Source organism: Chrysemys picta, chromosome 7, assembly GCF_011386835.1.
Source record: "Chrysemys picta bellii isolate R12L10 chromosome 7, ASM1138683v2, whole genome shotgun sequence".
Lineage (NCBI taxonomy): Eukaryota > Metazoa > Chordata > Testudines > Emydidae > Chrysemys > Chrysemys picta.
The window spans coordinates 111,999,946-112,025,337 of record NC_088797.1 but is presented as its reverse complement, the minus strand read 5'-3'; the positions used below and the strand labels follow the sequence as shown (position 1 = coordinate 112,025,337).

The following is a 25,392-nucleotide window of genomic DNA, read 5'->3' as shown; positions in this document are numbered from 1 at the left end:
TCTGTGATAATATAAGGTTCCATTCAGCAGTTCAGATACTTACAGCTTTTACTCTCCTCTTCATTAAGGCAGGCAGGCAATAATGGATTAATGTGCTGTAATTTCTGTGCCAAAATCACATGGATTCTGGGGACTAATGAGGCAGGAGGACTGTGTACTCTTTGTTCTTCTACTGTGTCCATGCATTCCATAGGATCAAGTGGTGATGAGTTCTCCCTAGTAAATGTCAATTAAACTGAGCTTAAAGACATTCTATGCAAATTCCCCTGCTGTTGTCAAAATAAATCTGGAATCTATTCCTAAAATGTTACACACAAACACAAGCGGCATCCATTCCCGGCTTCAGTTTACTTAAGACTACATTTAAACTAATATAATTTATCAATTTTAATTATAAAAGCTTAATTGAAAGATTTTAGATATTTATAAAAAGACTAAATACAAAATACATGAAAATCCTATACACTGACAATATAAAACTACTAAACTGGATTTATACAATATAGGCTGTAGTCTATATTTCTGAAAATACTTGGAGTATAGAGGCTTTAGTTTTGTAAAGGAAGCAAATCCCTAAATCATTCCACCATTTAAATGAGAGATGTTAAATATTCTTTGTGGTAACAGGTTTCTGTTCAGCAGGTATTCAATTAGACATTGTAACATTTGAGAAAATAAAGCAACTTTGTAAAGTAAAGTCTATCCTGTGTAGATACAGAGTTCCAGAAGGTTCCCAGATTATAAGTCTGGGACACTTAACTTTTCTATATAGCCACAGAACATGTAGTGCAGATGCAGTCAAAAATTCCCATTAGTGTGCCTCAACCCTAACTTGGAGAAACCACCCTTTGAGATGAGAAAATAGGTCAGACCTCATGACTATTCAATTCTCAGTCTCTGAGGCCTTCCAAAAGTAGCCCCAGGTTTTTAATTTTAGTTTTTTTATTTTGATGTGGACATTGGAACAAAGAGACAGACATCAGATGGCAACAAACTTCAGTCATTACTGACTTGGATTGGATTTGCACCAAAGACAGAAGTGAAAGGCTCTGTAACTTATTATTAATCTTTAGGACCCTACCAAATTCACAGTCTATTTTGATCAATTTCTTGGCCAGAGGATTTTAAAATTGGTCAATTTCACATTTTCAGATGGTCTTGCAACCGTAGGGATCCCGACACAAAAGAGGATTGTAGGGGGTCACAAAGCTGGTGTGTGTGTGCACGCGTGTGTGTGTGTGGGGGGGGTTGTTGCAGGATTGCCACCCTCACTTCTGCACTGCCTTCAGAGCTGGACTCTGTAGGCAGCACAGCTGCGGACCTTCCTGCAGCCTGGGGAGGTACCTGGAGGTGAGTCTGATCTCTCCTTGGCGCCCCCTTCCCTTCCCCTGAGAGCGGCTGTGTAGGGGAAGAGGAAGTCAAGTCCCTCCCCAGTCCAGCAGACTAGCAGCTGGAGCCCAGTGAACAGTAGGAACCCCTGGCTGAGGCAGCCCCAGCCCTGACTCTCCCCCAACCACTCCAATAGCTAGATTTCCCGGGAGTGGGCTGATTTCACTGTCCTCGACATGTTTTTCAGAGCTGTGAATTTGGTAGGGTCCTACTAATCTTCTAAGCCTCTCTTCCTCCTTTTGGGCAATCTCTGTTCTTCATTAAAAGGACTGTAACCATCCTTTTCTCTTTCTACTTCATGCAACAACTTTAAAGTTCAAAATCCTTGCTGAATTCCACCATTTTCTCTATACGTAATATGACTGTCAACAATCAAATACATTTAATTAGGCATATTGAGCCACCACTCTGGCCTTAGCCTACTGTTGGGCAGATTATAAGCAAAAACAGCTGGCTTTGCTGGGTTACCTTTACAAACTTGTCTGGCTCTACACAAGGATTCAAATATCAAGGCTGTAACATACCAAAAAGAAAATTTTCAAAGGATCAAGATTCCGAACACCTGCATCAATACTACAGGAACTGACATATTGGATGAAGCCTGTGATCCATGCACTCCAATATCTAATCCTGGGGGAATTCTGTGCACTGCATAAGCACAGAATTAATGTTCCCCAGAGATTTCACACCCCCCCCCCCCCCGCCAAATAATTGATTCTGATGGGGAGACGAAGAGAAGCTGCAATTACACCAGGGGCTTACGTGGCACCAGAAGAGAGGGCAGCTGGCTCACAGGCCAGAGCAGCAGCCGCAGAGAGGGAGGGGAAAAGAGGATGCCTTCCTCACAGCACCCTGCTTTGTGGCCAGGTGAGGAAGCATGGGATATGGGGGGAATGGACAGAGCGGGGTACATGGGACTGCTGGGGTGTGTGTGTGTCACAGACTGGGGTTCAGAAGGGCTAATGGGGGGTACAGACTGGGGCAGAGGCACAGGAACTAGTGGCATGACAACACTGAACCAGGGGTTGAATGGGAGTGGAGGGAGAAGGGGTGGCTGAGTGGGGGTGCAGGACAAATGCGGATAGGGACAGCTATGCCTGGCTGAATGGAGAATGGGGGATGCAGGATACAGGGGGAGGGGAGATGCAGGGTCACATGGTAACAGGGGAGTGGGGGTACAGGCCACATGGGGACATGGGCAGATATGCCTGGCTGAATGGGGAGTGGGAGTGAAGGGACTCATTGGGGCACATGTGCTTGAATGAATGGGAGGGGCTAAGGATCATCCAAAGGTGACATGGGGGAGGCTCCCCAAATCCCTAACAATCCCTCCCCACCTTTCCCTCTCCCTCAAAAAAACTGTTCCATGCCTCTTCCATCCACATCCAACAACCCGCAAGGGTTCACTCCCAGGCTCCTTCCCTCTCCCTCAGCTCCTCCGTTACCCCAGACTTCCCCAAGCTTTTGGGCTGCTTCTGAGGGGTGCAGAAATTTGTTTCTGTATTGTCGTTTAAATTATTACTCAAATTTCTGTATTAATAGGCTTAGTACGGAATCTATTTGTCAAAAAACATTTCCTGAATCTTGTGTGTTGTCTGTATTGTTACAGACATACTTGCTGACAGGTATTTTGAAATTATCAAAATAGTTGAAAGGGACATAATTATATTGTGTTATTTTGACAAATAATACACCTCTACCTTGAGATAACGCTGTCCTTGGGAGCGAAAAAATCTTACCGCATTATAGGTAAAACCACATTATATTGAACTTGCTTTGATCCACCGGAGTGTGCAGCCCTGCCCCCCCGAGCACTGCTTTACCACGTTATATCGAGGTAGCGTTGTATATGTAAAATGTTGCAGAATGTTATAACATTGTGCACAGGATTTTAATTTTTTTGGCACAGAATTCCCCCAGGAATAAGATATTTTATCTCCAAAATTGGCTAATACAGTATAATTCAGAGAAAGGCACTAGGAACCCAAGTGGACAATCATAAAATAACATGTCCTTTAGGGAAATTTCCTCCTAAATCTCATCAGTTAGTGGTTGGCTTGCACCATGATACCAGGCTTTATATGCCTTCTATTTTTAGATGTCTAATCAATTTTTTAGATTTTACTAACCTCTTGGTCTCTCTACCTACCTAATCTGGCAGTAATATGTTCAGATTAATGGTGCATTACATTAAAAGAAAGTATTTTCCTTTATCAGTTTTGAACCTGTTGTTTTAATTTAATTGGAGGTTCCCTTGTTCTTGTATTCGGAGAAGGTAAATAAGAACATCTGATACTACTTCTTTACACCATTCAGTATTTTGTATACATCTATCATGCCCCTATTTATTTCCTCTGTAAAGTAAACAGTCCTAATTATTTCATATGGAAGACTTTCCATGCCACCAATCATTTTCACTGCCTGTCTACAGGACCATCTCTCTTTTGCTATACTTTTATAGATAGTCTATAACTATTTTTAATTTTTTCCAACCAATTTACCTGGTCCTGAAGTAAATTTCTCTAATCTAATCCCAAGAATTATCCAGCACTTGAAAAAAAAAATAGGTACATTTGCTGTCCTTTGTTATAGAAGCTAATTGTAATGTGTCATTAACTCCCACACATCATTCTGAAGTTTCTTCAAATCTCTTGGTCCTGTCCTCTTTATAAATTTGTTCCAGCACTAACACTCGATAGCTCTGTTTGATACTGGGGCAGTCTGGGAAATATGTACAGCCATTGCTCATGCGGTACCTGTTGTGGACAAAGGACTTCAACTGCCACGGCTGTCAATCCAGTAACTTTCACAAGCATTACCTTTGATTTAGGCAAAAAGCATTTTTAGAATAATGCTCAGACAAATGGTTAGACACTTTCTTAATTTTTAGGGCACAACCATTCAAACACATTTTGCTTTTTAACTTCATAAATCCCTGCAGATCAGAATCAGAGCCTAAGCCTTACCTGTCTTCATTGTTCACTAAGCTGAGCACAGGATCCACAGACAAAATGCCATACACCTCAAGAGTATCGTTGACTTTGAAATTATCCCATCTCTCATAGACCTGCCACAGAGACAGCATGATAAAACAAGGAGGCAGACAGAACAGAATGATGTACTGCAAGAACAAGGACAGCATGGATTGTCATTCATCAGACAAGAGCAGAAATCTCAGTAGACAACTGTAGATTAAAGAGATTCTGTACTGGGAGGCTGTCCAAATAAGTTTTTAAGAAGCTGAGATTGGAAAAATTACTTGCTACTTTTGTAGGATTGACATTATCTGCCTTCTTCTGCCAAAGTGGTAAACAACCATATTCTACACTTGTTCATTAAAGGATGAAATTCTAAATGTAGAATAAGATTGCTGAAGAATGGGATATTAAATATAGAAACAGAATAGATGAGTTTTCCTTGCTTTCAGTTTCCTAGTCAGCATTAGGTATTAATCAACAGGAAACTATTTCAAATATGAAGTGAAAACAAACATTGCATTGTTTCCCTCTTGCTTCATCACACCTTTTTCCGCTAGAAGAGCACATCTTCAACTTACTCAAGAGTCCATGAGTCAACATCATCCTTACACTTGGGTGTCTTGAACTGACAAAACCCTTTTTGCCAAGTACAGCTATGAATATATATGCTTTAACACCTACTAGCACTGATGTTAGCAATTCTAATAACCCCCATGGGCAGTGAAGAGGAAAACAGGACAGCTGTTATTTGAGGACACATTCAAGATAATATAGGTTTTACTGTAACTTCTCCGGGTTCAGGATTCTCTCTCACACCCCTAATCTATCTCCTCAGTGATGCAATCATAGTTTGGTCATCATCTCCATAGTCTGGTTACCTTTACGAGACATGCAGGACCCTTCTCTCCCGGCAGTGGAAAGTTTAGATCAAGTGGAGGGGAGCAGTTTGGGGAGATTAGCTGATGTCCTGCAGAAGCTTCAGTTTCTAATCGCTTTGGCTCGCCACATCCATGGATATCACCTATATTCCCTGCAACATAAAGGAATGACAGCCTTCTACAGTTTACTTAAGCATAACAGCAAATCCAAACAATTTTCCTTCCTTCAGGAAGCAATACAGAAGCATGCTGAATTAAAAAGGGATCCTGGAAGAACAACAAAGCAGTAGTTTCTACCAACTATTACTTTATTGTCCCTCACAGAAATAAAATATTTATATGTCTATCACCAAAAATTAACACCATGAGGAATAGGTAGCATTTTAGGCATGAAAATCTGTTGATCTTGGAGATCTAAATATAACCAAGGAGGTTTGTCTTGACTCAATTTATCTTTAAGCATCCCACGGTCATCTGCAAGTCAACCTATCATTTGTGTAGAACTGTGGAAATTCTGCATCTTGTGTTTAAAAACAAGTTAAACAGAAATAATACACTTTATCTCTTAAGAATCTCTTTAGATTTGATTTTCTAATGCAAAGATAAAATGCCATTCTGTAACTGCTTACTTTAGGCCAGGAGTTCTCAAATTGTGGATTGGGACCCCAAAGTGGGTCGCGATCCCATTTTAATGGGGTCACCAAGGCTGGTGTTAGACTTGCTGGGGCCCAAGCTAAAGCCTGAGTCCCACTGCCCGGGGCCCAAGCCGAAGCCCAAGGGCTTCTGCCCTGGGCAAGAGGGCTAAGGTTACATGCCCCCTGCTCAAGGTAGAAGCCCTGGGGCAGCTTTGTACCTCCCTTCCCCCTGCCCGGAGCATGGGGGGCTTGGACTTTGGTCCCCCCTCCTGGGGTCATGTAGTAATTTTTGTTGTCAGAAGCGGGTCATGGTGCAATGAAGTTTGAGAATTGCTGCTTTAGGCTACATATGAAGGTAAAACAATATGAGTATTTACTTTGAAATCTAATACAGATACAAGAAAAAGGTGTATTTTAAACTGTAAACTATTAGAAAAATATTTAAAACCTTAAAATCTGACAGTTCAACTGACTGAAATACAACACCAAACAAAGCTTTAATTAACAGCTTCTGCAGTACTTTTATAAAGCCCATGAAGGACTTATTTTTAAACTAACCCCCTCCTGCTCAATACAATACATTAACTAGGGCAGGCAACTTTCTCATCAGTTTGTGAATGCGCAAGATGTGCACACACACCTGACGTGCCTCATGCTAACATTTGCCAGTTTTGGAAATACCATCCTTTCAGAAAAATCAAAGGATTTTAGGTCTTTTTTCAGAGGACTACAAATGCCTGGTATTCCTCATTTTCCCTTCCAACCTCGGAGGGCAAAAGACAGTTCCAGGTACTGCAAGTCAATTATATTCCTTTAAAAAGCTGTGGGGGGGGGGGGGGGGAGGGGGCGCACGGGGGGCTGTCACTGGAGATAGAGAGGCAAGGTGGGATAGTTCTTGAGACCGAAATTATTGTTCGTAGTAAAGCAGACCCAACTGATATTTAGGCCCCATTTTGCTGAGTGCTACATGTAATAAGAGACAATCCCTACCCCCAAAGAGTTTGCAATTTAAACTGACAATTCCATTGTCTGTTTTATCCCCTTTCTATGGATAAGGAATAGAGATACTGAGATGAGGTGACTTTCTGAAGGTCACACAGGAAGTTTGTGACAGAGCTGGAAATTAAATTCAGTGCCTGGAGCCATTCACACAGCAGCTACAGCACTACTGCAGCAACCAAAAAATACTAGCATTTTGTAAAGCAGTAGAAAACAAATCATATGTTATACATGCAACATTTATCCTGGACTAATTTACAAGTTAATCTGCTAGTTTTCCCATTTGTTTCCATTCACAGTTCAACCAGCATAGTGATCAAGACTGGGATAACACTACTGACTCACCCTGATACATAAATAGTTCATAATGGTAATGAAATGACCAATCATCAATATATCAAATGTTACCCATATGCTGCTCTTTCTGTTTAGATGGATGCAGCTCCATATCTTCATCTTCTTCATAACTCCTCTTGTGGCGACTTGGAGTGTAGGATGTTGAAGGGCTAACTCGAGCCTGACTTGCACTAATATATGCGTAAGATTAAGCATTAAGGACATCATCATACTCATTTGAAAAAAAATCAACCAGCACAAGTAGCATTATTCAAATATTATTAGCCTGGCTATCTTGTTGAATAAGACACTATTACAATAGGTGTGCAAACTGTACTATGGTGCTGTCCTTTGATGAGGCATATCTAAGTTAAGGAATTACCCTCCTCATCCCCTCACAGTACAAGGTACTTTAAATACATTTTTCATAATTAACATATTTCAAGCTTGAACAAAGGATATTTCTTTCACCCACGCTGACTCTCCAGGCACTGGCACACAGTAGAAGGTCTGTCTCTCCGAAGTGACCATTTGTGATGAGTTTAAATCAATTTCCTGCTGAGGCTAGGATATCAATAATAAATCATGAGGTTCACGTTTTTAATATTGAACATGTTTGTTTTTAAGTCATTACCTTACTTTGTCAGTAGAATTATGTACTTAGCCATAATGAGTTACAAGAAGTAGCTTCCTAATGAAACAATTTACTATCTAAATCACAAAAATTAAGACTATGAAAACCTAAACACAATCCAGTGGTAATTTTAAACTGCACTCCATACAAGTTTTCCACATTTTGTTTGATCTTCCAGACCATATTTTTGGTGCCATAAGAAAATGGTATTCTTCTACAATTTTTGCATGGAGTTTAGTGGGATATGGATTTATTCCATTCTTTCAATAAATGAATGGAAATTTTTTGGTGCTTTCAGCCACTTTAACCCCTGTGGGCAGAAGTAATAATCATTCTTGAAAGGATTCCCTTACTAAGGGTCAACAATTTAATGGTTTATTCTTTGGTCTCAAATGCAATCTCAATGCAATTGCATGAACAATGTCGAAAAATTCACATTTTTAAAAACCATTCTTATTCAAGAACCTATGGCAAGAGTGATTATTAGTTGGTTTCTCTATACTCCTGAGGGCATTCTGCGCCAAAAAAATTAAAAATTCTTCAAAATTCTCCAAATTTTGTCAAATAAATGTGGAGGCTCCAACATGGCATTGGGGAGCACAGAGGTGGGAGATCACTGAAGCTTTCCCCCTTCCCCCCCCCCGGACTCAGCAGTGAGGCTCCACCCAACCCTGACACAGCACAAGGACAGGGCCTGCCCCAGAAACACGCCAGGGTCCTGTCCCTCCATGCCAGGTGCATCAGGCAGGCTCAGCATGGCAGGATCCAAGTGTGGAGGGATCCAGGTGTGGGTTGAGAGAAGTCTGTGTGGGGCAATCTGTGTGCAGGCAGCTCAGTGGGAGATCCGGGTGCAGAGGGGATCTGGACGTACAGAGGCTTGTTGGGAGATTCTGGGTGCAATGGTAATGGGACTCCGCAAGGGTGTCCAGGTGAAGGTGGTTGGAGTTCAGCGGGGGTGGGGGTTTGCGTGTGGGTGGGGATAGAGTTCAACGGGGGGGTTGGAAGGCTCAGTGGGAGGTCTAGATGCTGGGGGAGTGGGGCTCGTCAGGAGGGTTCTGAGTGCGGCGGAATGAGGCTCAGTGGGAGGGAGTGGGTATGACGGGGTCTGGAAGCACAGGGGTTGGGCGAATGGGGGAGCAGCTCCCTGTACAGAGATCCTTCCCCCTGCAGTGGAGGAGCGATGGGTGCAGGAAGCAGGGCGGGGGGGAGATTGCAGAGATTCCTGCAACTGGTGGAGGGTCTGACCCAGCCCCGGATACCGTGCAGGGGAAGAAGAAGTCTTGTCCTCCCCAGCCTAGTCACAATTAGCAGCTGAGCCCAGCGCAGGGAAGGAGCCACAAGGTGAGTTTTCCCAGTCTCCCACTCTGCCCCACAGTGATTTACCTCTCTGTCTGCTTCCCTGAGCACCTGAAACATACTGCTGGGGAGGGTCGCATGACTGCTCTTGTGGCTTCCCTTTGCTTCCCCATCAGAAAGTCATTTTTCTGTAGGGAAGCAAAGAAATCTGCAGGGGACATAAATTCTGCTCATGCGCAGTGTCGCAGAATTCCCCCAGGAGTATCTCTACCACACTTGTGTGCCTCAACAGTAAAAGTGGCTTAAGTCTGAAGAAGCTGCTTATAGCTGCAAATTCAGATACATTTTGTAAAGTAGAATGGAAGTCTCAAATTTTTTTCAATGCTCTGTAACAGAGATGGCAATTCTAGTACTAATAAAGTTGTTCTATTTAAAAAAAACTAAACTGACTTCTCTATCAGTGTTCTAAGAGTATATTCATTTAGGGAACATGCTTTGCCAGTGCCCTAACTTCTTGACAGGATTACTGGCCAAAATTTAATTCTTGGCCACAACTAACATCTGTACACAAAACTAATTTTAAGTGGCATGGAGATGGCTCAAGACCTATGAGCAACAAGGATTGCTCCCCAAACCTGGAATTCACTTTGAATCCCAAGAGCTGTATATTTCCAGAAATTGAGCTGAAGGGTTGAAAAAATTATTAATACTGCACTTATACAATACTTTTCATATTAACTGCATTTTCCAGACAAGCAATCTTTATAACATTCCTGGTTTCCACAATTTTAAAGACAGAAAAATGGAAGCAGAGAAGGGAAGGACAAAGAGGTAGGTACAAGTCTTGTCCACATTGTTCTCTAAAAATAATACACTGAAAGTGGCAGAGACGATACCTTGTTGGCAAGGAAAAGGAAATCAACTGATTTATTTTAATTAATTTTAAGGCTCATTGCATATTTTCTTAGAGGTCATCATATGGAGGAGGAGGAGGAGAAGAGCAAATGAAAAACTCAAATTTAATATACTAAATTAAGTGCTAGTTCTTACATTGTACAGCATGTGCACAACTTACCCCACATTCTGCTACATCTCTGAATTTACCAAAATGCAAAACCTGCCAAAAAAAGCAATATGATAATTCTCTCTTTCAAAATCTTGAATTACTATTGATAATAGAAACTAAATCATTAGGCTAAAGTCCGTCCAATAACATAACTATGCAAACTTTACTGTCTGCAGAATTTAAACAGAGAAGGGATTCATTTCAATTCCCACGGATCCCACAAAACACTTGTTATAATTTCCACAATTTTCTCTACTTGTGGCAGATCAGAACTAAAAATATAGTAAAACGTTATGTCCCTACTGCCACTTGAGTCTGTTGAAACTGAACTAATGTTGAGCAGCCTTTGAATACTCAAGAGGTTCAGTTCAGTGAAGGGTAAAGACATGAATGAAGAAAAGTTAGTTCACCCCAAACATTTACCCTAACAGTTCATCAGTATTTTACTTACACGTGTTTTAGTATTTGGGTCAATTGTTTCGTAGACTCCCATGTAAAATTCAGGATCAAACATATCTTGAACCATGCAGCGGAATTTCACTAAACTGTTGGGCTTCAGGTAATGTAGGGGGACATCATTCAATGATGGTACCTTTAAAAAGTACAAACATACACTAAATTAATATTAGACCTTATTTTAAATACAATATATAAAATACTCATAAGCACCATGAAGGAAATCAGATAGTGTAGAGATACCATCCCATATTTTAGTTATTATCCTCAGATTATCCGGCATCCCTTATTATTCACCTAAATCACTTCATTAGTGTGAGCAAGATTAAGCACCCATATCTACTCACCAGGTAGTTATGAGACGTAATTTTTTGCTCATCTGTCCTAACTCAACTGTGTAAATCACATTTCCATCTGAAATTTTTGTACCTACTGTTGTTACAGGTAACAGTTGAGATTATTTAATTCAAAGATTAGAGAAAACATTTCTGTACGTTGTTCCAGTTTGTTTAGGTTGGCCATTTGACAACTTTGTGTATAATTAGTTACACAGATTTGGTGAGGGTCAGTTACACTTATACCCTGCTGCTGTTACATCAAAGCCTGGGAAAGAGCAAAGTTGAAAGTGAAGCTGAACAAGGAAGGAAGGAAGGAGTGGAGGAGGGCCTATTTTTAGTAGTGCTGCTCTTGGTCCTTTAACAGGGGCGTAGGAAAAACACTGTAGAAATACTTTACAGAATTTTAGAGACATGCTGTTTAAAGGGCATTTTATCAGAAAACATTTTTTTAAATTGTTGAATTAAAATAAAAAAATTCAAGTTGATAGTGTTTCTTGAACCAGATTTCACTTTCAACTGATGTCCCTTTTTGACACACTTGACACTATTACTCCTGGGGGAATTCTGCACCACTGCGCATGAGCAGAATTTATGTCCCTTGCAGATTTCTTTGCTTCCCTGCAGAAAAATGACTTTCTGATGGGGAAGCAAAGGGAAGCCACAAGAGCAGTGATGGGACCCTCCCCAGCAGTATGTTTTGGTGCTCAGGGAAGCAGACAGAGAAGTAAATCACTGTGGGGCAGAGGGCGAGACTGGGAAGACCCGGCTAGTGGCCCCTACCCTGCGCTGGGCTCAGCTGCTAGTCGTGGCTAGGCTGGAGAGGACAGGACTTCCCCTTCCCCTGCAAAACATCCGGGGCCGGGTCAGATCCACCCCAAGATTTCTCCCCCAATTGCAGGAATCTCTGCAAACTCTCCCTACCCTGCTTCCTGCGCCTGTCGCTCCTCTGCTGCAGGGGGAGGGATCACTGTACAGGGAGCTGCTCCCCCATCTGCCCAACCCCTGGGCATCCAGACCCAGTCATACCCAGTTCCTCCCACTGAGCCTTACCCCTCTGCACTCAGAACACCCCCAATGAGCCCCACTCCCCCAGCATCTAGACCTCCAACTGAGCCTCCCACACCCAGACCCCCCCCCTGCCAAGCTCTATCCCCACCCACACACAGACCCCCACTGAACCCCAACCACCTTCACCTGGACCCACATGCAGTCCCATTACCATTGTACCCAGAACCCCCCAACAAGCCTCTGTGCATCCATATCCCCTCCACACCTGGATCCCTCCACACTTGGATCCTGCCTTCTCAGACCTGGTGCACCTGGCAGGGAGGGGCAGGGCCCTGGGGTGTTTCTGGGGCAGGCCTGGTCCTTGTGCTGTGTCAGGGTTGGGTGCAGCCTCACCGCTGAGTCCGTGTCCCAGGGGGAGAGGGGGGGTAGGAGGAAGCTGCAGTGATCTCCCACCCCTGTGCAGCCAGTGGCCTGTGCTCCCCAATGCCATGCTGGAGCCGCCACATTTATTTGACAAATAAAATTTCCAAAATTTTGCAGAATTTTAAAATACGGTGTGCAGTATTTTTAATTTTTTGGCACAGAATGCCCTCAGGAATAACACTAATTCCATCCCTGCACTATCTTCAATCACCTATCCTTTGTAGAAGCTCCTCTAAAGCATCAGACTTTATGAATTTTATTTAATAAGAAAATTAAAATAGTAAAAAGTCACTGTCACCGGGAGGCTGGTCCTTTAGAAGGAGATGGGTCTCTCCCCCACCTGTGACACAGCTAACTCTCCTCCCTAGGTTGGGAAAATTAAGCTCATGTGACCCAACCAGGCTGTGGGATAGACAAGAAAGCAGCCTCAGTAGCAAGAGACCAGGAGGAGAGCAGAGGCTGAGGGATGCAGAGAGCAGAAGAATTCTGCAGGAGACCCTGAGACACCAAGGGAGAAGAGACTCCAGCTAGGTAGGGCTGGGAGTGGCCTGCCAAAGCAGGGAAGACTTCAGGTAGAAAGACCTGGGAGTGGATTGATGAAGTATGGGAACAGATGAATACATAAACTTTAATATATGAACTTTCAATATACTGACACAACTTTTGGACTTTGAGGACTTGATTTTGGACTTGTTTATGATAAGAAGCTAGCCTGGTAAGAGTTATTGGCCGCAAGAAACCCTTAGTAAAATTACTGAGGGGCCCTGAAAAGAGGTAAGCTGAAGTAGAAACACTCCAGGGCCACCCCATGCCATGAGGCAGTGACTTTTTTCCAATCTCACCAGGTCTGGCTGCCGCCCCCCCCCCTTTTTTTTTTAAAGCAACACAAGTATAAAGTTTCACATACTGCGGGATGCACCTATCACGCAGAGGGTTTTTTTACAAAAAATCTTTATTTTTATTCATTTTCATAGGGGAAAAGCACAACTGTGAGTAATGGGAAACATGAAGGGAATACAGCCATGTCACTGCAAAAACAAGTAAGATACTGCATACAACACGTCTGATTATCAAAACATCCACAATTCCAAATGGCCAAGAAAAGGCAGCCAAAACACAGGGTTCCTTTAAGGTAAGGGAGGCTTTTCCATATGGGAGGACATGACAATGGGAAAGAGAAGAATATGGGTTGTCCAGGCAAACCAAATTCCACATGACTTGAATGACAGCAGCACAAGCTATACGGGAAGTCTATTTGATTTTGAAAAAAATCAGGTCTTGGCTGGATTGCCAGATTGGGGAAAAGTAACCATATTAAAATATGGTTATAATCAGAAAAGTTACCATGTAAAACATGGTACTAAACATCAAGCCTGGTGTTTATTTTGAATCAGACCTGCTTGCTTTAAAATAAGCAAATAAGGTTTTACTAGTTTTAATCCTTTTACTGTATTCACTCTACTGGACCAACATAGAGAAAGAGAGAGAAAGAATTCTTCTATTCCTTCTTGTGTATTATCAAGAAAATTGTTCACTAACTTCGAATTGCAAAATCTTTTGATGCATAAGACAGTAAAGTAACTATTTTCAGATTCCAGGCTGGGAAAAGTATCTTTTCTATCATTCAAGTGGGCAGATTTGACCTGAAAGTTCCTGAGGGCCAATAAATATAGAAGTAGTATTGATTTTAGTCACCTTTCAGAGTAGAACCATACTCTGAGGAATCAAGTTGTATTGCACCTTACATTTGCAGATGAGGAGAATGTAGTAATCAGATTTCCAAATACAGCATAGGAATTTGGATGGCACAAGAGGCTGCAGTTAGTGGGAGGCGTGGATTATTTTTTTACCTAACGAAACTGAAAGGCAGTGGTCATAACAGCTGGTTCTCCAATCAGTTCAAGTGTCAAGTATTGCAGTAACAGATCATGATCAGATGCTATGTTGCAGGAAACCACAAACATTTGGAGTACAAAAATGTATCTCCAATTTACAAGTAGTCAGGGCAGATTTTAATATCTATACAAATACAACAGAGGATAGCATTTGTCAGCTACTGCCACCTAATGGAGCACATTTAGGTGGCATTCAGCAGTTTAGGTCCTGATTCAAAGTGCACTGAAATCACTTCCATTGACTTCAACACACTTGGGATCAGACCCTTACATATTTTGCTTTGTGTACCAGTTTTTCACATTTAAATAACTTTAATATAAACCAATTTTTTGGCCTAGAATCTCAACAGTATCCCTTTCAGATAAGTATGAGCAAGTTCCACGAATGCATTTCTAAAGGACACACTTGCCAAAAAGCAGTAAGTCACTATAATAGAGGAACAAGGCGGCAGGAGTTGTAAAGATGGAAAAAAACTCCAAATAATTAAATTAATTTTACCCAGTTAGTTGCATTATTTTCTTTTAGCTTCTCTGTAAAGTATTCAGTTACTTTCTTCTCCCAGTCAGGACTTGGACCATTTTGAGCTAGAAAACAAACTGCATTAATAATAGCAATAGTACAGTACACTGGACTTTTATTCAGCACTCTGACAGCACTATGTGCAATCTGACACTCATTTTGAATCTGCTGATGTGAACTGATTTTTAATGAGACTTTAACCCTACACAAATGTATATTATATTATAACAACCTTGATGCCATTTGTCTCCTCTCATCTTTCTGTTACAACCTTAACAGAGAGATAAGGAAAATACAGCCACTGTGTAGGTGGGGAAAAGCACAGATGGATTTCAAATACACTAGAGACCATTGGGAAGAGATGGGGGATTATCTGTTACCCTTTCTACTTACTGTGCATGCATGATCATACTTTTGGGAAGTGTTTATTTCTGCACAAGCTCCTATTCCAGTCATTAAGAAATCAGGAATTATGTTTTGGTTAAAATCAAGAGCTTCATTGGTACGTCCTTAAGTAGTGGTACTGGTAGTTGAGAACTATATACCGGATACCAACAGGGGGATATAACCTCATAGGAATTTTGCCTCATTTTAAGGTCTTTGCAGTGCTGGGCATCAAACAGAGCTTAAGTATCATTTTTCAAAATGCAGTTTCTAACACTGATTGGCTGGTGCTAGAGCTTATTAGAACAATGTTTATAATTCTAGACAAGAATACATTTTAAGAAACACCTAACATGCTTTGGCTCTGTCCATACTAGCTCACTCAACTGTTACACATACCTTCTTAGCTGGGACATAATTACAAGCATAACTTCTTAAATTGGAGTCCAGTGTAGACAGGGTCCCAGATTATACATGATGTACATGCACCTCATTAGGAAGGTTAATTAAATTAGATCCTTTCTAGGCCACCTCAGCTGCCTTCATTATTCCTTTTTACTTCTAGCTGCCCTCACTCCTCACCTTGGTACACACTCTAAATATCTCCTAGTGTCCAATGATTTCCTGAGTTGCTTCTTCAGCAAAGTTTTATATTGTATAGCCCTATTTTCCTGTATGGTAAAGGCATCCCTCCTCCTTCCCCACGAGATGAGCCCACGGTAGAATTAGGGGAGTATTACAACAGACTCAGATTCAGGAACTTCAGCCATCGCTTCTTACCACCAGCCATGAACTGTCTTACTCTTGTGATACTTTTTTCAACATTATAAAGGTTTCATTCAAGACATAAACATGAAGAAACTGCATTCCAAATGCATCTTTTCAGAGTAAGTTTGAAGACTTTTTTCTCAGAGGAGGAATTGTTGCAAAGTGGGATTATTAAAGCAAAAGGAACAGACTGTTGTAAGTAATGGTGTATTCACATCTTGGGCACAAGTGAATGTGCATGTCTTGCCCTGTCAGGTCTCTCATTAGGAAGGAGACTCCTTCATTGAAAGTAGTATTTAAAGTCTTTGGTGAGAAAATAATTTTGCTGTGTTAGGAGACGTTTTGGAAATCGGTCTCACGCAGGCTGGTTCGGCTGCCTGACAGCTCTTTAGTTACAGACAGCAACTCTCCCACACAACAATTCTAGCCCGGCACTTTTAACATCCCTTCCCCAACATGCCCCTTGCCCAACTTCTCTATTCCTGGTTATTTTAAGGCCTCACCACGATTCTGCACCTCAGTGTTGTAACCGCTTCCAGACTCGATCTTGCACCAGAAACACCCGACGCTGCAGCCGGCTTGGCCCCTGCCCTCCCTTGCTGGGTTACTCGACTCCTTCCGTGCGCCGACAGACCGCCCCGAGCCCCGCCAAGCCGGCAGAGTCGCCCCAATCCCCGCAGCTCGCCCCCCCAAGCGCCCCCCGGTGACCATGGCACCCCTCGGGGCCCAACTCCCCCACCTCGCCGGCCCGGCGCTCACCCACTGATTCCCCTCCCCACAGCCGCCCTGGGCGCCCCACTATTCAGCGCTCCCTCCCCCGAGCCCAGCCCAGCCCTGACCCGCTGTATCTTCCCCCGGCAGCCGCGGCGCCGCGCCCGGCTCTCACCGAAGATGCCCTGCACGATGCTGAGGGGGCTGTTCAGCCAGTCGGCCACACACGGCATCTTGCAAACGAGGCGGGCGGGGGCAGGCGCGAGGCGGGACTCCCCAGACCTGCCGCTCCCGGAGATGGGGCCCTGCGCCCCACCGTAGCCACGCGCTCGCCCGCTCCCGGAGATGGGTCCCGAACTTCCTGCCGAGGCTGCCTCCCGCGGCGGCAATGGCGGCGGCCGGCTCGGCCCCGCCCCTCTCCCCCTGACGCTGCGGCGTGAGGCGCGGGCGGGTCCCGGCGCCGCCATCTTGGAGCCGGGCAGCGCTACGGGCGGAAAGGGCCGGGCCGGCTGCTCCCGCTGCCCGGGGAGGAGACGTGGAAGAGCCGCAGCTATGGCCGCCACTAAACCGCCCGGGCCTGGTTCCGCTAGCGGCACCAACCTGCTCTTCTCTTCTTCGGCTACCGAGTTCAATTTCACTGTGCCCTTCATCCCGGTCAGCCAGGCCCCCGCTGCGCCCCCGGGGCCCGCTCTCCTCGGCGCAGGTACGCGGGGCCTGGCGGGGGTGGGGGCTGCCAGGGAGGAGCCGGCCGGGGGATACTGGTGAGGCGCATATCGTTGGGGGGCCGATGGGGGCATTGCTGGAGGGGAGAGTGTCGGGGTGAGATGGGGGCTCTGGTGGGGGGAACACGGAGCTGGTGGGAGCAGGGAAGAGATGGGGGCCCTGGTGGGGGGGGGGTGAGATGGGGGCCCTGGTGGGAGAAATGGTGTCCGGGTGGTGGGGGGGAGGGGGAGGAGATGGGGGAAGGCATTGGAGCAGGTGGGATACTGGGGAGACGAGCTTGGGGCCCTGGTGGGGGAAGGGTGTCGGGACTACTTAGATGGATGAGATGGGGGCCCCGGTGGGGGGAAGGGTGTCGGGGGTACATAGGGGGATGAGATGGGGGCTCTGGTGGAGGGAACACGCAGTTGGGGGTAGCTGGTGGGAAGGGAAGATAAGATGAGATGGGACCCATGTGGGAGAAATTGTGTCAGGGTGGTGGGGGGAAGTAGGAGATGTGGGAAAGTGTCGGGGGTAGGTGGGGTTGTGGTTGATGGACTCAGGGGTGCAGCAGAGTGGGGAGATGACTACTCCGCTCCCTTTTTTTGTTGTCTAGTGCCGTGTTAGTACAGGTTGTTGCCCTTTCCCCCTATTTCAACAGTGATGTCCTGCAGCATCCTGCGCTGTGACACACAGATGTGATTTTTGTGCCATGAATAAAAACCCTGTGGAGAGCTGCTCCCTAAAAATTGCTCTGGATCTTTCAGTTTGATGATCTTCATTTCCTTCAGAGATATGTGCTTACCGTGTTCGCTAGGGTTAGCACCAGGAGCAGAAATGGGGGTGGTGTGGTGGTGGTATGTATTTCAGTTGAAAGGGCCTCCTACTGTTACATCAGTTCTGGAAGCTTTCCTGGATGATCCTGAACTAAGGGTAAATTGCACCACTTTATATGTGGTCAGAGGGGAGACACCATTTCTCCTTTCATTTTTCTACTTAGAGTCTCTCTGTGGTAGTAGTTCCCGGAACTGTATGTCCTGCTCTTTCCTCAGGGGCAGCAAGAAGGCAGACTTCAATCACTATATTTCAGACCTGCTCAAACTGAGTTGTTGTTTGGCCTTAACCTTCTTCTCATAGTCGGGTTCTCTATGTTGTAGTAGAGCTGCAGTGCTAACTTTCATTTCAAGCCCCTGTTTTCAGTTTCTTAAAAAACTTTATGGAAAACTTCTCTTTGGGCTGAAATGTCTTATGCATATTCTCATCCCTGAAGTGTGTCATTTTGCTGTAGCTTTGGGAGGGTGCTGTTTGAGGAAGAAACATTTTTTTCACTTTTGTCAGTTACCTAATTAAAAATAATAGTGCTTGTTTGAGCTATTACAAATTGTTTGGGTGCTTTCATGCACAAGAATAATTAATGTTTTTACTTTAAAAGTTCCAGCTTGGTACAACAAGTAGTCCTCAGGCACTTGTCCCATATCTTCCCTTTCTCCACAAGTGTGAATGTAATCAGTTGAGAAATAAGCTATAAACCAGTGAAAATAGCACACTCAGCGTGTACACTTTAATTTCCTTGCAAAATTAACTGCACGAGAGCTGTAGTTATTTTTTGTTGTTATTACCTATATAGCCCCCCAAAAGTGTGCCAGATGAATATCTGCACAATCAGGTGCTTTTAGTGCATTTATTTGATTTTTAAATCTTGTATTCAAATAACTTCAGTAGTATATGGATCTTCTGAAAGTGTCATCAATCAAAACTCATTCTTTTCTTTAAAAAATACCCTGGAAATCAATATTTGTAAATTACATTCATGCAGTGTTGGGATTGGGTTTAAGTGCACTTAGGTTAGAAGATTAAGATTTGGCTCCAACAATACTATAGCTCACTATATTCATTAATGTATTAAAGTGAATACCATATGTTCAGGAACTACAAAAACCCCACTCTATGAAAGAGAGGTTTGCCCTAGGTATGGTTTAGATTAATTTTATGTATGTGGGAGGCTTGGGCATACTCCGTTAACAGACAACCTAGCGTCCTCTCTTTTTGTTGGAGAGCAGCAAAGTCAGGAAAGTAACTGAAATACTTCCCTGATGGATTGTATTTTCTAAGGGACAACCTATCCTAAATTCTCAATTAGTGAGGGACAATCTTCACTCATTGCTATGTAACCCTTCTGCCCATCTAAGTTGGCAGCAACAAGGGCCGGGTTCTGTATCTAGGGGTTCCGCTTCAATAACGCAATGCAAAACCGGCTCGAGCCCCCACCCAGTGACCTGGGACAATTACATACCACCCCCTGGGTGCCTCTAAGAGGCAATACTTCCCCTCTCTCAAGCACGGAGTCTGAGTGTAACAAAAAATGTTTAATAACATGAGGTAAACGACATCAGCATTAAATTGGAAAAAACACCACAAACAGGATTCATAACACAAACCATGAGCAAAAAAAAAAACCCACCCCAGCAAGTTGGGCTGTGTCCTTTCCCTTGGGTTCTTGAAACCAGCAACCCAAGCATCACCAAAGTCCCAAAAGTCCAACAACCCCCCAAAGTCTCTGTCCCTGGTCAGTGCAGCCCCAGAGTTCGGGGGGGACGGACACACAGGGTGTTAAGGGGCACCTTACGTGATCCGAGGCCGACGGGGTTCTGCCACAGCCTTCACCACGAGCCGCTCCACTCCACCGTCCCACGAACTGCTCTGGCAGCTGCTCCACTCTGCTCACCGACCTGTGAGCCGCTCAGCTCTGCTCCACTTCAGCCGTCCCTTGGGCCACTCCCACAAGGCTCCGCTCCGCTAGCTGCTCCTCCAGCCGCTCCGCTCCACTCACCGACCTGTGAGTCGCTCAGCTCCACTCCAACCGTCCCGCAAGGCTCCACTCTGCTAGCTGCTCCACCAGCCGCTTAGCATTATAGCTTCAGGCTCCCCCACTAGTTAACACAGCCTCAGTGATCTCAGCTCTTTTGTGATTTCAGCTCTTAGCAATTTCAGCTCATAGTAGGGGAGCCCCAGTGCTAGTGCACCATTGGCCCAAAGTGAATTCAGTTCAGCAGTCTGTAACTAGACTTCTAATGGAATCAAAGTTAGCTCTGATATTTAACAGTGGAGAGAGGAGGTAGTGCAATTGGTGTTTCAACCCCTCAGAGAGGGGCCCATACCATCAGGTACAAATACCTGTCCCCATCCTTTGTAACCCATGCCCCTTGACAAGCAAATGCTACTTAGGTAATGGTGAATGACTCACTCAGTCCTTCTGTCATACAACAGTTCCACTGGCCTTGATTCACAGAATCAGGGTAACAAAACTTTATTCTTCCTGTCCCAATAACAGAGAAACTGGGGATCCCACACCAGCCAAAGTAACCACTTTGAGTTGCTGTGGTTTCGTGCCAGGCGAGTGGGTGTGCCTATGCAAACAAGATCAGCCCCTGGAGTTCTTTTCCACACTCGCCATAATTCACCACCAGATGTCAGGGTAGAGCTCATCCTGACTCTGCTTACAGCTATATTTGCTTTCCACAAGCATAACCTTCTATGAGTGATGTACCCAAATATTTAGATGCTACTACTTTAACTGTATTGCTGAATTTATTGACCTTAATTTGGGATACTGCAGATTATGTACTATATGTATCTTAAGTATCAGGGGGTAGCCCACCATGCAAGGCACTAAATTTAGCCATATGAAGTGGAAATCCATCAACCTCAACAACAAAATCTGTTAGTCTTTAAGGTGCCACCAGACTCCTTGTTGTGTATGTATCTTCTGACTTTCAAACCAAATTTTGTACTTTTGGACAAATTAATCACTATACCCAGATGTATACACACTCAGGATTAAACAAAGACTGTGAATGGCTAGCCAACTACAGAAGCAGTTTCTCCTCGCTTGGTGTTCACACCTCAACTGCTAGAAGAGGGCCTCATCCTCCCTGATTGAACTAACCTTGTTATCTCTAGCCTGACTCGCTCTTGCTTGCATATTTATCCCTGCCTCTGGACATTTCCACTACATGCATCTGACGAAGTGGGTATTCACCCACGAAAGCTCATGCTCCAATACATCCATTAGTCTATAAGGTGCCACGGGACTCTTTGCTGCTTTTACAGATCCAGACTAACACGGCTACCCCTCTGATACTTTCTTAACCTGTGTATTATATAATTTTAACATAAGCTCTAATAACATTTTTATATTGAAGAGGTCCACACCCTCTCAACCATCATAAGGAGTTGTGTGAACAAATTGAGGATACACAAAATTCTAAGGTCCTGGCGCATCCATGTGGACAGGCTCTTGCATCTGTGCAATACTTATTGACTTCAGTGCAGCTACACAAAGTTTTCCTCTGAAGCACCAGCCGCTTTTAAGACCCCAGTCATGCAAGTAAATTTGCAGGTGGACCGCAAGCTACTGAACCATTTTGCCTAACAGGGTAAGATTTTGAAGCTCACCACCCAGGAATCAAACTAATAATGGGTTTCTAACCCTACAAGCCTGATCAAAGATGCACTTTGTATTTTGCACTGGGTCGGGGCCGCACCACACTTGAGATAAATGTTGCTTGGAACCTGCACCCCAAGCCTCTCCCCATGCCCCAACCCCCTGCCCCAGCCCTGATCTCCCTCCCGCTCTCCAAACCCCTCGATCCCAGCCTGAAGCACCCTCCTGCACCCTAAACCTCTCATCTCCAGCCCCACCCCAGAGCCTGCACCCCCAGCTGGAACCTGCACCCCTTCCCCAGCCCTAATCCTCCTTCTGCCCTCCGAGCCCCTCGGTCCCAGCCCAGAGCACCCTCCTACACCCCAAACTCCCCATCCCCAGAGTCCGCAGCCCCTCCCGCACCCCAACCCCAATTTTGTGAGCATTCATGGCCCGCCATACGATTTCTATTTCCCGATGTGGACCTCAGGCCAAAAAGTTTGCCCACCCCTGTGATAAGGAATTAAAAATATAACCTAGAGATCAAAAATGTAGCAGTTATGGGAGTTTTCAAAGACAAAGTTACACGTCTACAGACTGCACATAAATAGTGCTTATCTTGGTAATCATAGTTGAGTTCCTGATTCCTTTTGGCTGGATTGGAAGTTAATATACTGAAATGTGTCACTTTATTGACAATGCTAGAGGAAAACAGGAAATTACAGGCGAAACTTTCTAATCTGTTCTAGTTACTGGGAAACTCGTGGATTGAATTTTTCAAGTTCATTTCTTTGCTAACAAACGGATAAAAATTCAAGAGTACAGCATAATGACAAAGGAGACAGACACACCAATTCAGACAGAAGAGATGAAAAACAGAGGAGAAGAGGATGGAAAGAATAGAAACGCATACCTGAAGGTGCCCTGCACCACTTTTTCCATTGAGATTTAGTGATGCTAAATGTAATGGTTAGTTTCAATAACTAAGGGCCTGGATCTTTTGGTAAACTTCGTTTGGCATAAGTGGGTATTGACTTATGGTTTGAGAGTAGTATATAAGCATAACTTCGTGACTTACGCCTTAATTAAAAATGCAGTTTGGCCTTTGCCACATAGTGGTTCACATACTTGGTTGGTTTTAATTCCATTTTGGAAGCGCAAATATATGGACGAATATATGGACGAATATATATGAAAAAATATAATGGACGAAGGTGAGAGAAACTCACAAATACAGATGAAGTAGCCTGGAACCACAATACATAATGTCACTCTTTTATAAGGGGAAGAAACTCATTTCAGTATAGCCTACCTTAGTGATGGCAATTGTTTGTGTTACCATGTAGTATTTTTTAAAAAAAATTATTAGGGCAGCTGCCTTTGAGAACCAGTCTTCTTTCTCTTTGGATTATCAGTGGAGTCCTCTCCATTCCCTCAGTGCTCTATCGTATTGTGACCTTTCTTGGCTGCAAATAGATCTATGTTATTAGAGGTTGCAAACAGCTGCCGATATATGAGCTGCATTCTTGTCTATGGTTGAATGGAGCGGAAGCAAAAGTGGCTTTATGGAATGATTTTTCCTCACAGCCTTGCGGGGGGGGGGGGGGAAAGGGGGGCTCATTTTTAGCTCCCAGTATAACTTAGAACAGTCTCATTGTTTCTCTAAATTGTGTTGGCTGCTAAGGGATTGCTGAAGTGCAACAATGCTGAGATCATGCCCTACATGTTCTCCACACACGTGAGGGCTAGCTAAGATGGCTCTGGGGTGTCTTGTAATTCCTCTGTTTTGTGTTGCTGGAGCAATGCAAAGCAGGAGCTATGGGGACGAAGGTCTGGCCTTTGATTTATAATTGTTTTCAGTGTCCTATCTCATAGAGCTGGAAGGGACCCTGAAAGGTCATCAAGTCCAGTCCCCTGCCTTCACTAGCAGGGCCAAGTACTGATTTTGCCCCAGATCCCTAAGTGGCCCCCTCAAGGATTGAACTCACAACCCTGGGTTTAGCAGGCCAATACTCAAACCACTGAGCAAACTCTCCCCCCTAAAGTTATTATGTACTCACTGCAGATGAAACTCACATGATGCAGAGGACCAGCACAAGGTTCCATGCTACTTAAGCCCTCTGCTGGGGCTGCCCAGAGTGGGGACTCCTGTACTCCCTTTGTAACATAGCTCTAATTTCTGCACCAGTCTTGCACAGAAGGTTTAAACAGAACTGGGGCCCTCACTGCACTGCACTGATGGGGTGGAGAGACTACAGATCTGCATTCTGTCTCTGTGTTTGGGTGCAGGGGCGAAGAGATTTTGCTTCCCATCTTCTCAAACTCCCACATAAAACCAGATGGCTTAGGCTTTATGCAAATGCAGTCACGCACTGAATGACTATTACTGGTGAGTTTTGTACACGCTAACTTGTTAGGTGGGAGCCCTTCAGGATTTGTATTTAAGGCAGGGACAGAATGAATTTCTGGCATGGCCTGTTCTAAGGGAATGTCCCTAAATGCTACTTTTGGAGTTGATCTTGAAACCCTACCAATAAGGAAAAAAGTGGCCTTGGGTTGAAGGTCAATGCCACACAGTGAAGGAAAAGGTAATTAAATTAATGATTCTGTTTGTAGCAGGCAGGGAGATAAGGAAGCTAGAGGCAAGATTTCACAATCATACTTTATTCTATAACTGGCTACTGTGAGGTTCCTTGTTCTTTCCTCAGAATTAACTGGTATTGGTCACTTTCAGAGATAAGATACTTGAATAGGTGGACCAACTGCCCTGATCTGGTATGGTGGTTACTGTGGTCTTTCACTGTAGGTTCTTTATATACTTACTTGTCCTATACGTTTTATCTGTCTGAGGCATGCTCACATTTATCTCCTGCTTATGTGATAATTCTCACCCTTCCAATTGAGACACATCCTATTTAGAGTTGATGTTGGTTAAGATGGGGCAAGTCATTGGTGGATCATTCCTGAAAAAACAGCAACCTGGCTTTGGACCACAGAAACAGAGTGAAACTTGGGTACTTCCACAAAGCAGAGTGCATGGGGGCCCTGTTCCCAATGAGAGGTTGCCAGGATGTTGACGTTGATTAGCTGGAAAATGGGAAAAATCTAAAGATCAGGTGGGGTATGGGCATGATAATTCTTCTGATTTTAAAGCCTATCATGCCAGTATCATCCCAAGTTCAGGCAGAGGGGCTTCTTCAAAACTGCCAGCCTAACGTACAGGAAACCAGATTGCAAAAATGTCCCTTGTTTTGCTCCTTTTTACCTTCTCTCTTCTTGTTCTTTATGTTGTTCACCCCTCTGCTAAGGCTTCTCTATTAACAAATACTCACCTGAATGTTTGTGTCTCTTCTTTCTCCCACAGCTGTCTCCAATAAATATACCCTGCAGAGTGGTGTCCCGCTTCATCTCTTAGTACTGTTGTACTGTTACTTTACAGACTTTTGATATTTCAAAATCAAGGTTTCTCTCACCTTCCTTAGCTATTTCATAGCTTAGTCCAAGGGTGAGTCTAGTACATTGCCATATTTCAGTGGCAAAGGACATATCTGATGCA

The 25,392-nt window shown here is 44.1% G+C and overlaps 2 protein-coding genes across 6 annotated transcripts in view; one reads left to right on the top strand and one right to left on the bottom strand.

Moving 5' to 3' along the window:
* The window catches only part of MCMBP (minichromosome maintenance complex binding protein), a 33,258-nt gene extending 16,234 nt beyond the window's left edge, over positions 1–17,024 (bottom strand). For 2 of the 5 annotated variants that reach the window (XR_010589315.1, XM_024109918.3), the window contains exons 1-9: positions 16,890–17,023; positions 14,831–14,928; positions 10,663–10,803; positions 10,221–10,262; positions 7,678–7,779; positions 7,288–7,417; positions 5,246–5,397; positions 4,356–4,456; positions 44–216 (exon numbers count right to left, since the gene is read on the bottom strand). Coding sequence is in view for 4 of the 5 variants with exons in the window: in XM_024109918.3 (XP_023965686.2) it covers positions 44–216; positions 4,356–4,456; positions 5,246–5,397; positions 7,288–7,417; positions 7,678–7,779; positions 10,221–10,262; positions 10,663–10,803; positions 14,831–14,928; positions 16,890–16,947 (997 nt within the window). In the remaining variant the exon portion in view is untranslated. Of the gene's footprint in view, positions 1–43; positions 217–4,355; positions 4,457–5,245; positions 5,398–7,287; positions 7,418–7,677; positions 7,780–10,220; positions 10,263–10,662; positions 10,804–14,830; positions 14,929–16,889 lie in introns of all 5 variants that reach the window. The other 3 variants (XM_065552351.1, XM_065552353.1, XM_065552352.1) reach the window with 3 other exon arrangements.
* A 35-nt stretch (positions 17,025–17,059) lies between these two features.
* SEC23IP (SEC23 interacting protein) overlaps positions 17,060–25,392 on the top strand; it is a 51,780-nt gene continuing 43,447 nt past the window's right edge. Inside the window, exon 1 of the mRNA XM_005307679.5 lies at positions 17,060–17,417. Within this exon, the coding sequence (XP_005307736.2) occupies positions 17,060–17,417 (358 nt within the window). The remainder of the gene's footprint in view (positions 17,418–25,392) is intronic.